The sequence below is a fragment of the Artemia sp. Qi Xiang Cuo genome, chromosome 5, assembly GCF_049724085.1.
Source record: "Artemia sp. Qi Xiang Cuo chromosome 5, ASM4972408v1, whole genome shotgun sequence".
Lineage (NCBI taxonomy): Eukaryota > Metazoa > Arthropoda > Branchiopoda > Anostraca > Artemiidae > Artemia > Artemia sp. Qi Xiang Cuo.
In genome coordinates, this window is record NC_142798.1 from 16,640,642 (window position 1) to 16,653,517 (window position 12,876).

Below are 12,876 nucleotides of genomic sequence, written 5' to 3' on the forward strand. Positions count from 1 at the left end.
CTAAAATAAAATTCACAAATTTGGAAAGCCTTATTTTCCACGGGGGTGGGGGGGTATTTTCCGGCAGGGGGGGGGCTAAATGCCGGTCACCCTATTCTATGTATTCTCTATTTAGGTAGTCTCTATCTCTATCTATTCTCTATTCTATCTATTGGAATACATCAGGCAAACAAACAAATATTTTAAAGCCTGATCATATTGCATATTAATTTATATGTTCTTCAGTCTCTATATGTTCTCTATTATTCTCTATTCCATTAATTTTTTATATTCTATTTAGTCTCCATTTATTTTTCTCCTGTTTTCTTCTCTCTTTTGTCTAGCATCACCGAGCAAATATTTTTAGCTGTTTCAATAGGCAAAAAAAGTTCAACTTTATGATTTCATGGAACAATGCAGATCATTAAATAAATATAAAAGACATTACTTAACTTATTTGAGGTTATTGAAACTCGATCTCGTCTTTCTGACTTTTGCCGTCAATAAATACGAAATCTACTCCCAAATACCTGTAAATTGTGAAATTTCATCGTAAAGACAAATAAAAGAAATAATTAATAACATTAGGAGAAAATTTACTTTCAAAAGTCATATGTGGAAAAAATCAATAGGAAGTAAAACATTAATACTGAATAGTAATAATTTTTGTTTGGCCGATTTATTCTGTAGGAAATAAAATTAAGTCACCCCTTCCCCTCTGAAAAATGATAGCCTTAAAAACAAGCTTTAGTGAGGCTCATGTGCCAGTGATTTCGTCTTTTCTTAATGCCGTGCATTCAGACTTCATTTAATCTTCTCTGACATCAAAGACTATTCGGCGATTGATGAGCCCTGGGGTGACACAGAGAACTGATCTATGGCTGGAATTATGTGGCCCAGGGTTGGATTCCAGCCGCTGCAGGGCCGACACGGGGACCTTTGCTGTTGAGAAATTTCGTTAATCAATAGATGGTTTTGATGATTGATAAAAAGAGTATTAATAAATGTAATCTAGCATCAAGTTTCTAAAGTCTATGGTGTCAGAAGAGACGAAATGAAGAAAAGCTTTCCATGAATTAGATTTTGCTAGTTTAGTGCCTATCCAGACGAGAATATGACCTCGTTGCTAAGGCTAGAAATAAGTGAAGATGACAAGGTGATGTTAGGTAACGAGAAGGTTCATCAAGTGGACAGCTTCACTTGCCTAGATTGTCTTAATAGTAAAGACGGTGAGTGCAGTGAAGGTGTTAACAATAGAAAAGCCAAGGCCCATGGTGTTTTTTTTTACAGTTGAAAAAGGTTTGGAAGAATAGGAATATAAGTCTACGAACCAAGGTTGGAGTGGATAGCTACAGTGGTGACAGTGATTAAGTATAGTTCTGGAGCGTGGGCGATCTGAAAAATGGAAGAAGATTTGCTAGATGTTTTCCAGAGAAATTGCTTACGCATTGTTTTGGGTACCTGTTTGACTGACCGTATCTCAAATAAAAAGCTGTACGAAAAATGTGGTTCAATCCTGCTTTCTAGGGCTATAATGAGTGAAGGGTTGAGATGGCCGGGGCACGTTCTACGGATGAAGAGTGACAGATTGTCAAAGGTTGTCCTTTTTGACCAAACATCTACAGCAAAACGAAAAGCAAATCGTCCCCAGGGGGTGGGAGAATGTCGTAAGGAAATGTTTAAGGGAAATGAGAACTTCCTGGAAGGATGTAGAGAGGGACGCTTTGAATAGATTGGGATGGAGGAAGAGCATGCGTAGCTGTGTTGGCCACAGGTGGCTTAGTGCTGCTGTGAGTTGTTAGTAGTTGTAGTAGTAGATAGTTCCTTTTCCAAAGTTCTACTGGCAAAAATGCAAAATTCTACATTTTTGAAGATAAGAGCTTGAAAAAACCACAGCAGGGTTTCCTGATATGCTGAATCCGATAGTGTAATTTTCATGAAGATCGTTTGAAGTTTTGGGTTGTTTCCTCCCTTTTTCGAAAATCAAGGCTATAGCTACGTTAAAAGGTTATGAAAGTATTGTTAATTATCTTCTAGTGATTTTAAAAATAAACGAAGTGAAAACAGCATTGGATCTATTTAGAAATGTTACCACAGGATGGTTTGGTCCATACCCTCTAATTAAGAAGGAAAGTGCTTTAACCACTCCACTGTGGTAACTGTTGATAAACGACGCACCACTGAACATATGATTATTAAGGAGCCATGTAGAAATTGAAGAAAAGTAGGAACTATGACAGTTTATTATTGCAAATAATGTCAGAAAAAAAATTGACAAGTCTCCCATACATTTTTTTTATGACCTTCCGTATGAATTATAAGGAGGTCAAAACTTTCGACGGGTCTCATTTGACCTATAACAGGTAGTTCTAGTCCACTTTTAGGGTTCAAAAGTGACTCTAGGGAAAATAATCCCTCCTCTTGTATCGTTTCTACTTCTTGCTCTCTTATACATCCATAGAATCAGATCAGAAATTTTATATAGGCATTTCAGTCATAATGATCGAACAGTCCGTGATATGTGACTGCAGGGAAGGGAAACACGAACCACACAGGCTGGAGACAAACACTCTACATGTTTCAAACAGTTCGTGGTAACGAACTTTAAGTAAGGAGCGCCCTGGCTCAATGGTAACCGAAACTCTAGAAAACGGTATTTTGATACAAATAGATACATCAAAAGCATTAGATTTTAATGCTGATTTCAAATATATAAGTTTTATCAAGTTTAGTCCTACCCATCAAATGTTACGCACCTAAGAATATTTGGCTGATTTTCGAAAAAAGGGGGAAAGACCCCCTAAAAGCTATAGAACCTTAATGAAAATCACACCATCATATTCAGCGTGTCAGAGAATTCTACTGTAGAGGTTTCAAGCTCATATCTACAAAAATGTGGAATTTCGAATTTTTTTGCCAGAAGAAAGATCACGGGTGTGTGTTTATTTGTTTGTTTTTTGTTTTTCTTTTTCCCCAGGGATGATCGTATCAACCCAGTGGTCCTAGAATATCTTGAGAGGGTTCATTGGAATGGAACTTAAAAGTTCTAGTGCCCTTTTTAAGTGACCAATAAAAATGGAGGGAACTAGGCCCCCTCCCACGCTTATTTTTTTCCAAAAGTCACCCGATCAAAATTTTGAGATAGCCATTTTGTTCAGCATGTTCGAAAATATTATAAGTATGTCTTTTAGGATGACTTAATACCCCAAAGTTCCCGGGGGGAGGGCTGAAAGTTATGAACTTTACCCAATGTTAACATATAGTATTGGTTATTGGGAAGTATACAGACGTTTTCATGGGATATTTTTTCTGTTAGTGGGGTGGGGGGTTGGTCTGGGGTTATGTGGGAGGATCTTTCCATGAAGGAAGTTTTCATGGGGGAAGGGACATTGCTATGAAGGGGACGCCGGACTTCCCAGCATTATTTAAAAAAAGATCAGAAATTAAATATAAAAAAAAATAAGTTTTTCAACTGCAACAGCAGCAACATCAAAACTTTAAACGAACAGAAAATATTACATATATGATTGGGTTCACCCCCTAGTCAATACCTCGCTCTTTAAGCCAAAGATTTTTTAGTATTTTCATAAGAGCTATTTATTCTAATTAACGGCCTTTTTGATTAAGCGGTCGTTTTTAAAGAATTGGAACAAAATTCGAACTTTAGCTTAAAGGGCAAGGTATTGACTAGGGGGCGAACTCCCTAATATACGTTAAAAAAATATATGAATGTAGAAGTTCGTTACGTAAGTTAATTCGTAAGTTACGTCAGAACCAAATTTAGAGACAGCCATTTAGCAAAAGAAAAGTAAAATTTTTATGCAAATTTTGTTTACTTATTCAATGACGGTGAGCCAAAATAAAAGCTGCATTAACTAAAAAACGATCAGAAATTAAATAAAAAAGACAAGTTTTTTAAACTGAAAGTAAGGAGCGACATTAAAACTTAAAACGAACAGAAATTATATCGTATATGAAAGGGGCTGTCCCCTCATCAGCGCCTCGCTCTTTACGCTAAAGTTTTTTTTTTTAAAAAACGATCAGAAATTAAATAAAAAAAACAAGTTTTTTAAACTGAAAGTAAGGAGTGACATTAAAACTTAAAACGAACAGAAATTATTCCGTATATGAAAGAGGCTGTCCCCTCCTCAACGCCTCGCTCTTTACGCTAAAGTTTTTTATTGTTTTAAAAAATAAAGTTGTGAGACAGAGTCAAACTTTAAGAATTGGAGCACGATTTGAACTTAACGTAAAGAGCGAGGTATTGACTAGGGGGGAACCCCATAATATACGTAATAAACATATTCGAATATAAAAGTTCGTTACGTAAGTTAATTTGTAAATTACGTCAGAACCAAATTTAGAGACAGCCATTTAGCAAAAGAAAAGTAAAATTTTAATGCAAATTTGTTTACTTATTCAATGACGATGAGCCAAAATAAAAGCTGCATTAACTAAAAAACGATCAGAAATTAAATAAAAACAAACAAGTTTTTTAAACTGAAAGTAAGGAGCGACATTAAAACTTAAAACAAACAGAAATTATTCCGTATATAAAAGGGGCTGTCCCCTCCTCAGCGCCTCGCTCTTTACGCTAAAGTTTTTTTGTTTAAAAAACGATCAGAAATTAAATAAAAAAAACAAGTTTTTTAAACTGAAAGTAAGGAGCGCCATTAAAACTTAAAACGAACAGAAATTATTCCATATATGAAAGAGGCTGTCCCCGCCTCAACGCCTCGCTCTTTACGCTAAAGTTTTTTTTTGTTTTAAAAAATAAAGTTGTGAGACAGAGTCGAACTTTAAGAATTGGAACACGATTTGAACTTAACGTAAAGAGCGAGGTATTGAATAGGGGGGGGGAACCCCATAATATACGTAATAAACATATACGAATATAAAAGTTTGCTACGTAAGTTAATTTGTAAATTACGTCAGAACCAAATTTAGAGACAGCCATTTAGCAAAAGAAAAGTAAAATTTTTATGCAAATTTGTTTACTTATTCAATGACGGTGAGCCAAAATAAAAGCTGCATTAACTAAAAAACGATCAGAAATTAAATAAAAAAGACAAGTTTTTTAAACTGAAAGTAAGGAGCGACATTAAAACTTAAAACGAACAGAAATTATTCCGTATATGAGAGGGGCTGTCCCCTCCTCAGCGCCTCGCTCTTTAGGCTAAAGTTTTTTGTTTAAAAAACGATCAGAAATTAAATAAAAAAAAAGTTTTTTAAACTGAAAGTAAGGAGCGACATTAAAACTTAAAACGAACAGAAGTTATTCCGTATATGAAAGGGGCTGTCCCCTCCTCAACGCCTTGCTCTTTACGCTAAAGTTTGACTGTGTCTCAAAACTTTATGTTTTAAAACAATAAAAAAATTTAGCGTAAAGAGCAAGGCGTTGAGGAGGGGACAGCCCCTTTCATATACGGAATAATTTCAGTTAGTTTTAAGTTTATTTAATTAGTAGAAAGGGTGGGCAAGCTGCACTTTTTTAAGACCTGAACCAATTTAAGAATTTACATGAGAATAATTGAAGATGCAAATTGAACCCATGAGCCGTACATCGACAGCTTTTTAATAGAAATATCATTATCTTGTTCGCTGTGAAAACCTGAATCGTGGAAGGAATTTAGATCTGTTGTTTAGGATTGGAGGCACAAACTCTGTCAATTAACCCTTCGATTTTTTCTTCTCTACTAACAGTTTTTTCGTTGTTTTTTTTAGCAGAAAGGTTACATATCCCACCTTGTTTAAGCTAGAATTGTGCAAGGATTAACGATTTTTATGAGTGAAGAGAGAAAAGGTGACCCGTGGAAACTAAGTGCAAACACGTAATCAGTTCTGTTTCGGTGCTGAAACGAGGCAAAATCTAGGAGTTGGAATGACTTGGTGCAAAAACGAAACAAAAACATACTGCAGAATGTTGCAGCCATTAAGACCGGTTCGGTCAAATCAAAATATACCATGATCACGGTTACAAAAACCTTGTGTTCAGTTGAGTTTAGGGTTTCCGTTTTGATAGATTTATTGCAGCGTGTAACCAATAAACTCTCATATAAAAACTTAACTATGTGTCTCTGATGTTCACTGCGGCGTCGATTGGGTGGTCGGGGGCCTGCTCCCAAAGTTTTTTTTCGCCCCTCCTTTAAACTTGTTTGGTATTTTCATGAAAAAATAACTTTTTTGGTATGGTCGTGAAATAAATTTAAGTAAAATTGTTTCTCCTATATATATTGCGATTTTTGTTTAAAGCACATTTAATGCTCAATAAACAACTTTGACATTACTAGTCCCAAGAAATCACTGAAAAAAAGTGAAGAAGTGAAGTCAGTGAAGAAATCACTGACACGAATGAAGGGGCCCATACACTTTTATTAAATTTAGGTATATTCTAACTAAAAAGGCAATAATGGATAAAATTTACTTCGGTCAATATTTTGATCTCATAAAATTAAATACCTTTATTGACCTAACTCTAATCAAGTCCCTCATTTGGGAGTAGGCTGCTTGATAAAAAGCAATATGGCTTCCATATTTAATTTTTTTTTCTCCGGCTACTCCCTATAAACTTGGTAGTTGGCTACTCCGTATAGATAGCCGCAGAAACTTGGAAGGTGGCTTATCCAACTGGAAATTCTAGTGCCCTTTTTAAGAGTCGAGCTCAAGAATGACCAAAGTTTAGATGAAAAGTAGCCAATTGTAAGTCAGTTTCAAGAAGTATAGACTGTATCTGATACCTTAGTACTTAGTAGTGGTTAGGTCAGCTTTACCAATAGCCTTCATACCTTCCTTACAGCCAGAGCTTGTCGTCATACACTGAGTAGCAATGTGGTGAGGTACCTCATCATAGGTAACGAGTTCGAACAATGAAATACAATTCTACTTATGCCGAAGTTACTGAGAGCAATGTCGTCAATTCACGGAAATTTAGGTGGTATTAAGAAGGCCCTTTTATATATATATATATATATATATATATATATATATATATATATATATATATATATATATATATATATATATATATATATATATATATATATATATATATATATATATATAATATATAAATTCAAATTAAAATATATATCGCAATTTGAAAAAGAAAACTACTGTTTAATTTTCAGGCAGAATAAAGCAATGTAAGGTATGTTCATCGAGCTCTGATGCACATTTGATGGCGCAATGCGATGAATGCCTGTGGTACTATCACATCTCTTGTCTTAATCCACCGTTAACCAGACTTCCCAAGAAATCCAAAATGTTCGGATGGTAAGTAATATCCCATATTTTTACGTGTAATATCAGTCATAGATACAGTTGTAAACTTCTAATTTTTAGAGGAGGAATAAGAGGCTCTAATACTCTTTAATTGTATTATTAGGTATAAATATCTTGATTGTTATAGATATAAGTATCTTTTAGAAAATAAAATCATAGGGGGGGAGGATATTTAGAGTAATGTGAATAGCTTTATTCACATGTGCCATTTAAAATGAAGTCTAAAAGCTTTTAATTCCTCTTTAAAAAAATTTATGATTTAGACATCATTGCTGCTGTCACAATTCAGATTAATGCATAAAAACCTCTTTGCTAAGAAAGGTCATGAATTCCTATTTGAGGTTTGCAGTGATTTAGCATAGTCGTCCTATGTTACTGTGCTATAAAAGGAAAGTGAGTATCATAATTCAGGAAAATGAATAAAAGATACGTTTTTGAAATGTGATTTCGTAATATCGGAATGTGATTTCGTGCTGATTTTGTAATATTGGGAATAGTGCTTCAGCTATTTCCTGAATTTTTCTGTTTTTGCTTGAAATCCTCCAAAAGAAAATTGGGATTGCTTAAGTATCCCCGACAATCACGTTAGTAAATAGATAAATGTCAACACAAAGTACAAGTGAATTTTTGGAAATGTTAATTTTGAAGATATTTCAGAGGATCAAATTTTTCTTTTGGGGAATTTCAAAGAAACCCATAAAAAAAGACAAAAGAAACAAATTTTCACCGGAAATAGAAAAGTCATAAGCCAATAATAATTTTATACGTGGTGTTGTAAGTGGCTGCTTTAACACTAACTAATCTGTTTTAAAATGAACATGCTAGTTCCTTCCCCTCCCCTCAGAATCTTTTGGTGTTTCTCGAATTTCCCAAGAGAAAGCTAGGCTCGCTGAAATCTCCTTGGAAATTAACGTAGGTAAATATAGGAATGTTAAAACAAAGTTCAAGTCAATTTTCTGGGATGTTTTCTTCTTGGGAATTTTAAGGGGACCCAGACAAAATTATTTTTCAATTGTTTTTGCTGAAATCTACCCGAAAATTAGCTTTGGGAAATATACGAATGTTGGTATAAAGTATAAGTCAGTTTTCAGTAACGTTAATTTTCGGGGATATCTAGTGGAACTCAATTTTCTTGTTGAAAATTTAGGGAAACGCTGAAATGGTAACGTTACCACTTCAAATTCTAACACCGGGTATAAAGTCTCACTGATTCATGATTGTTCAATTTTACTTTGACATTTTAAAAGTTTAACGTAATATTATAATTTTGTTGGATGCTGTTTGGAGGTTCGGTGGTTTTCGGGTCCGGTAAGTTGAGCTCTAATTATAATTTTTTTTTCTTTTTTATCTTGTTTTTCTGGTTTATTGGTTTATCAGGAGGGTTTTATCCCGCACAATTTTGCTTCAGGGAATCGATGATATATACCTGATTTTTAAATAAACCCAGTGTTACATAATTACTTATTGATAGTTGATTTCCGGGCAAAAAAAAGGGTTTTTACTGGGTTTTAAAAAGTAATGAGAGATAAGACAAATGTTTTAAAGCAAGATCATAGCAGTGAAGTTAATAATCCAAAAGAATGCATTACGAACAAATTAGAACGTCTTCTTCGCTTAGAAAGTCTAATATTACAGAAATAAAGTTGAAGAACTGCACTCAACTAACCAAAAGGCAACCCAGGATGAAAAGAAATATCTAGGTACAATTAAGCTTCATCCCCTTGAATCCTCCCATAAGACTGGTTATAAATTAGCAGATACGTTAATTAAATTGCTGAAAGCCTTCCTCCCTGCAATGGGAAGAAGGGGAGGAAGGCCACCACTAGTTATCCTCCCACTACCTTTCTAGTGATATACCCCGCTCCTATTATAAACAAGATCCACAAATTTAGAAAATTAGATATCTGAGATTTAGAAATAAAACATGGATATCCCACTTGAGATCGTTAATAATAGTAACAATAAGGAGTTGCACTGAGTCAATCATTTCAATATATAGGATAAGGATTAGGAAAGGATTAGGAATAGGATTAGGAAAGAGAGGAGGAGATTTCAGACAGTTGATGAAAATGATGTTTGATTTTGAAATATTCACCTTCATACTTAGGGTATTGACTTTACTAGCAATATGATTCACGATTTTAACAGTTGTTATTAATATATTTATGGCGAAATTCAAGGATTAATATGTCATAAACAAACCTTTATCTTCAACAAAACTATCCATAACCCAAAATAAACATAGCTCTAATGAGGTTTTCTGGGAAATTTCACAATAAAGATGGAGGGGTTATATACATTCTGTTGTTTAAAATTGGCCGCTCATTCAAAGGAAAGAACGTTATAGTATTTACTAAGGGATTGTGAAGTTTAAAGTTGTTCGGTGATACTACCGAACAATTTTAAGCTTCACAATCGTAGAGTAGAGTGGAATATTTTATTTACAACACCTACATAAATAAACGTCACAAAACGGGCGGGCCTTGTTTGCCTCTCATTCCAGGCAATCTAACGGTCTTATGTCAATTTTAAATTATTGGTCAATATGCCTGGGACTTTAGGCAGGCATGCCTTTCCAAAAACTAACCTGATAAGTATGTGTCCAATAAGAGAGTCATACTTACTCCCGCCATTTACCCGTGCCGCAGCCATTTAAACATTTGCCTCTCAATTACTTGGACTATCTGTCTTGGCTTGTCTCTTTCTACAATTAGCCATGTCTTGATGTAACCTACTGCAAAATACTTGATAACTTCAATTCAAACTAATAACTTCACTCCCGCCATTTACCCGTGCCGCAGCCCTTTAAACATTTGCCTTACAATTACTTGAACTATCTGTCTTGGCTTATCTCTTTCTACAATTAGCCATGTCTTGATGTAACCTACTGCAACATACTTGATAACTTCAATTCAAACTGATAACTTCACTCCCGCCATTTACCCGTGCCGCAGCCATTTAAACATTTGCCTTTCAATTACTTGGACTATCTGTCTTGGCTTGTTTCTTTCTATTAGCCATGTCTTGATGTAACCTACTGCAACATACTTGATAACTTCAATTCAAACTAATAACTTCACTCCCGCCATTTACCCGTGCCGCAGCCATTTAAACATTTGCCTCTCAATTACTTTGACTGTCTGTCTTGGCTTGTCTCTTTCTACAATTAGCCACGTATTGATGCAACCTACTGCAAAATACTTGATAACTTCAATTCAACATGCCTGGTGGCATACTTTAGTGCTGAAAATATAGCCAATACTGTGTAATATTCTTTCTTTTGAATATATGGTCGGTTTTAAACAACAGAATGTATATGACCCTTCCATCTTTATTGTGAGATTCCCCAGAAAACCTTATTAGAGCCATGTTTATTTTGAGTTATGGATAATTTTGTTGCTAACATATCAAAGAAATTGAAAAGATAGTGTGCAGAAGAAGTACCATCTTGGACACATAACAGTAGAGTATAAACTAAACATAACGTGTCTAACCCTTTTATGATTGTTATAGAAGGAGAGCGCCGATTCCCTTCCTCACTGGATCATTACATAGTCTTGATCAAGCCACTTATCAGCACCGTTGAATGTTCCATATTTTGTGGTGCAAGCAGTTTTCTAGAAAATTGTTCGTTATTGTTGTTGCAGGCGTTGTTCTGCGTGTGACAGAATATCACCGAGTCGTTTCGTTAAAGATATTGACACGGAAGCTGGAAATGTTGCTCCCTCTCGTCCTAAAAGGCGGTCCGCTGTCGTTGTGCCTACAGAAGAACCAATCAAGAAAAAAGGAAAAAAGTTGTAGGCGTGACGATATTGTAACTGGGTCTTGAAAAATAAACAAAATAAACCACACTGCCTTTTGGTTTGTAATTTAAAGTTGACATACAATAACAGATAAACTTTAAATTAATGAAAATTGAAAAAATATGTATGCTAATAATAGTACAAATATTTCGGCTTCACATCTGGAAGTCTTTATCAAAGTAAAAAGATAGGCTAAGAAAAATAACTAGATCCAACAGTTAAAACATTCTAGATAGTAAGAAAAATATGAAAAAGAGCAAAGAGAAAACAAAGGTAAACTAAAGTTTCTGTCATTTTCTTTCTTTTTTTTTATTTAACTTTTTTTTCATCTTTTAATTTGTGTCTTTTCCGTTGATAGCAAAATCGAAAATTAACTAGATTCAACAGTTAAGATGTTTTAGATAACAAGAAAAAAATATGAAAAAGCGCCAAAAAACAAAAAGATAAAATAAAATTCTTTTTTAAAGCAAAATCCTATGTGACTTTCTTCCATTTTTTTAACCATTTTTTTTTCATCTTTTTGTGTTATTTTTTAATATGTGTTGACTGCTTAAATTTTTTATCTTTTCCGTGAACAGGAAAATAACTAGAACCAAAATTTAACACGTTCTAGATAATAAGAAAAATATGAAAAAGAGCAAAAAGCCTAAGCGTAAACTATAGTTCTTTTTTAAACAAATTTCACGTGAGTTTCTGTCTGTTGACAGAAAAATAACTAAATTCCACACATTTTAGACAATAAGATAAATATGAAAAAGAGCAAAAAAAGATCAACTATAGTTCTTTTTGAGAAAATTTCATCTGAGTTTCTTTCCTTTTTTGTCTTGTTTGACCCTTTTCTTCTTTTTTTTATCTGTTTTTGTCATTTTCTATTATATGTTAGCTGTCTAATCTAGTTTTTTTTCGTCTATTCTGTTGATAGAAAAATATAAAAATAGCTATATTCAACAGTTCCTATGTGAGTTTCCTTTATTTTTTTCCTGTTTAACGTTTGTTTTTTAGGTTTTTTTCATCTTTTTCTGTTATTGTCTAGCACGTTTTACCTGTTTTAATCTAGTTTTTTTTCCTGTCTTTTCTGTTGATAGAGGCTTCTGGATGTGAACCCGAAATATTCCAACTTTTATTGAAATATATACAGCACCATATCAGCCGCTGTAAAGCCCATTATTTGATAAAAATAGTTTGGATGAGTATCCTATTCTACTAGAAGAAGCTAAAGCTACTTAGAGCATTGATGTTGATTTTTTTTTAATTCTATTTTCTTTTTCATTACGTAATTTTTATTTTTATGCTATTTTTAATTTTTTTTTCGGTCTTCCGCTAACGTTGTATGTCCAAAGTATCCGTATGGGTTGTTTCGGCTGTCAGGTTGTTTCGGCTGTCACTGTTTCAGTTGAAAAATCCTTCGTATCTGTGACTTATTTTTTTTTATGCGTGATGGAAAAGCAATGTTGCGGAATCTATTCAAAAGGTTGAATGCGAAAAAATCTGCCAAATTATTATTTGTAGCTCACTTTATTGAACTTTATAGGTTCATTTGACTGGGTCAGTCGAATTGTCTATATCATAATTAGTTCTCAAGTTAATTAAGGCCCAATCACAATGAAGTTTTACTAATAGAAGGATTAGCTAGCATTAACTTCAGCAAATGAGCATTTTCATAGAATTTTTTGGCCAATCAGATGATTCTATGAAAAATCTGATTGGCTCAAATTTACACTAGCTAAATTTCGTTATTAGAAAAATCTCATTTTGAATGGGCCTTTACGGCTTTCATTTTTCTGCGCAATATGCGTATCACTCCGTTTCTAAA

At 34.0% G+C, this 12,876-nt stretch overlaps 1 protein-coding gene across 1 annotated transcript in view; it reads left to right on the forward strand.

The window, feature by feature from the left end:
* LOC148951869 (PHD finger protein 14-like) overlaps positions 1–11,111 on the forward strand; it is a 74,903-nt gene extending 63,792 nt beyond the window's left edge. The window contains exons 10-11 of the mRNA XM_089088752.1: positions 7,107–7,251; positions 10,908–11,111. Coding sequence (XP_088944878.1) covers positions 7,107–7,251; positions 10,908–11,061 — 299 coding nt within the window. The 3' untranslated portion in view covers positions 11,062–11,111. The remainder of the gene's footprint in view (positions 1–7,106; positions 7,252–10,907) is intronic.
* The last annotated feature ends 1,765 nt before the right edge of the window (positions 11,112–12,876 follow it).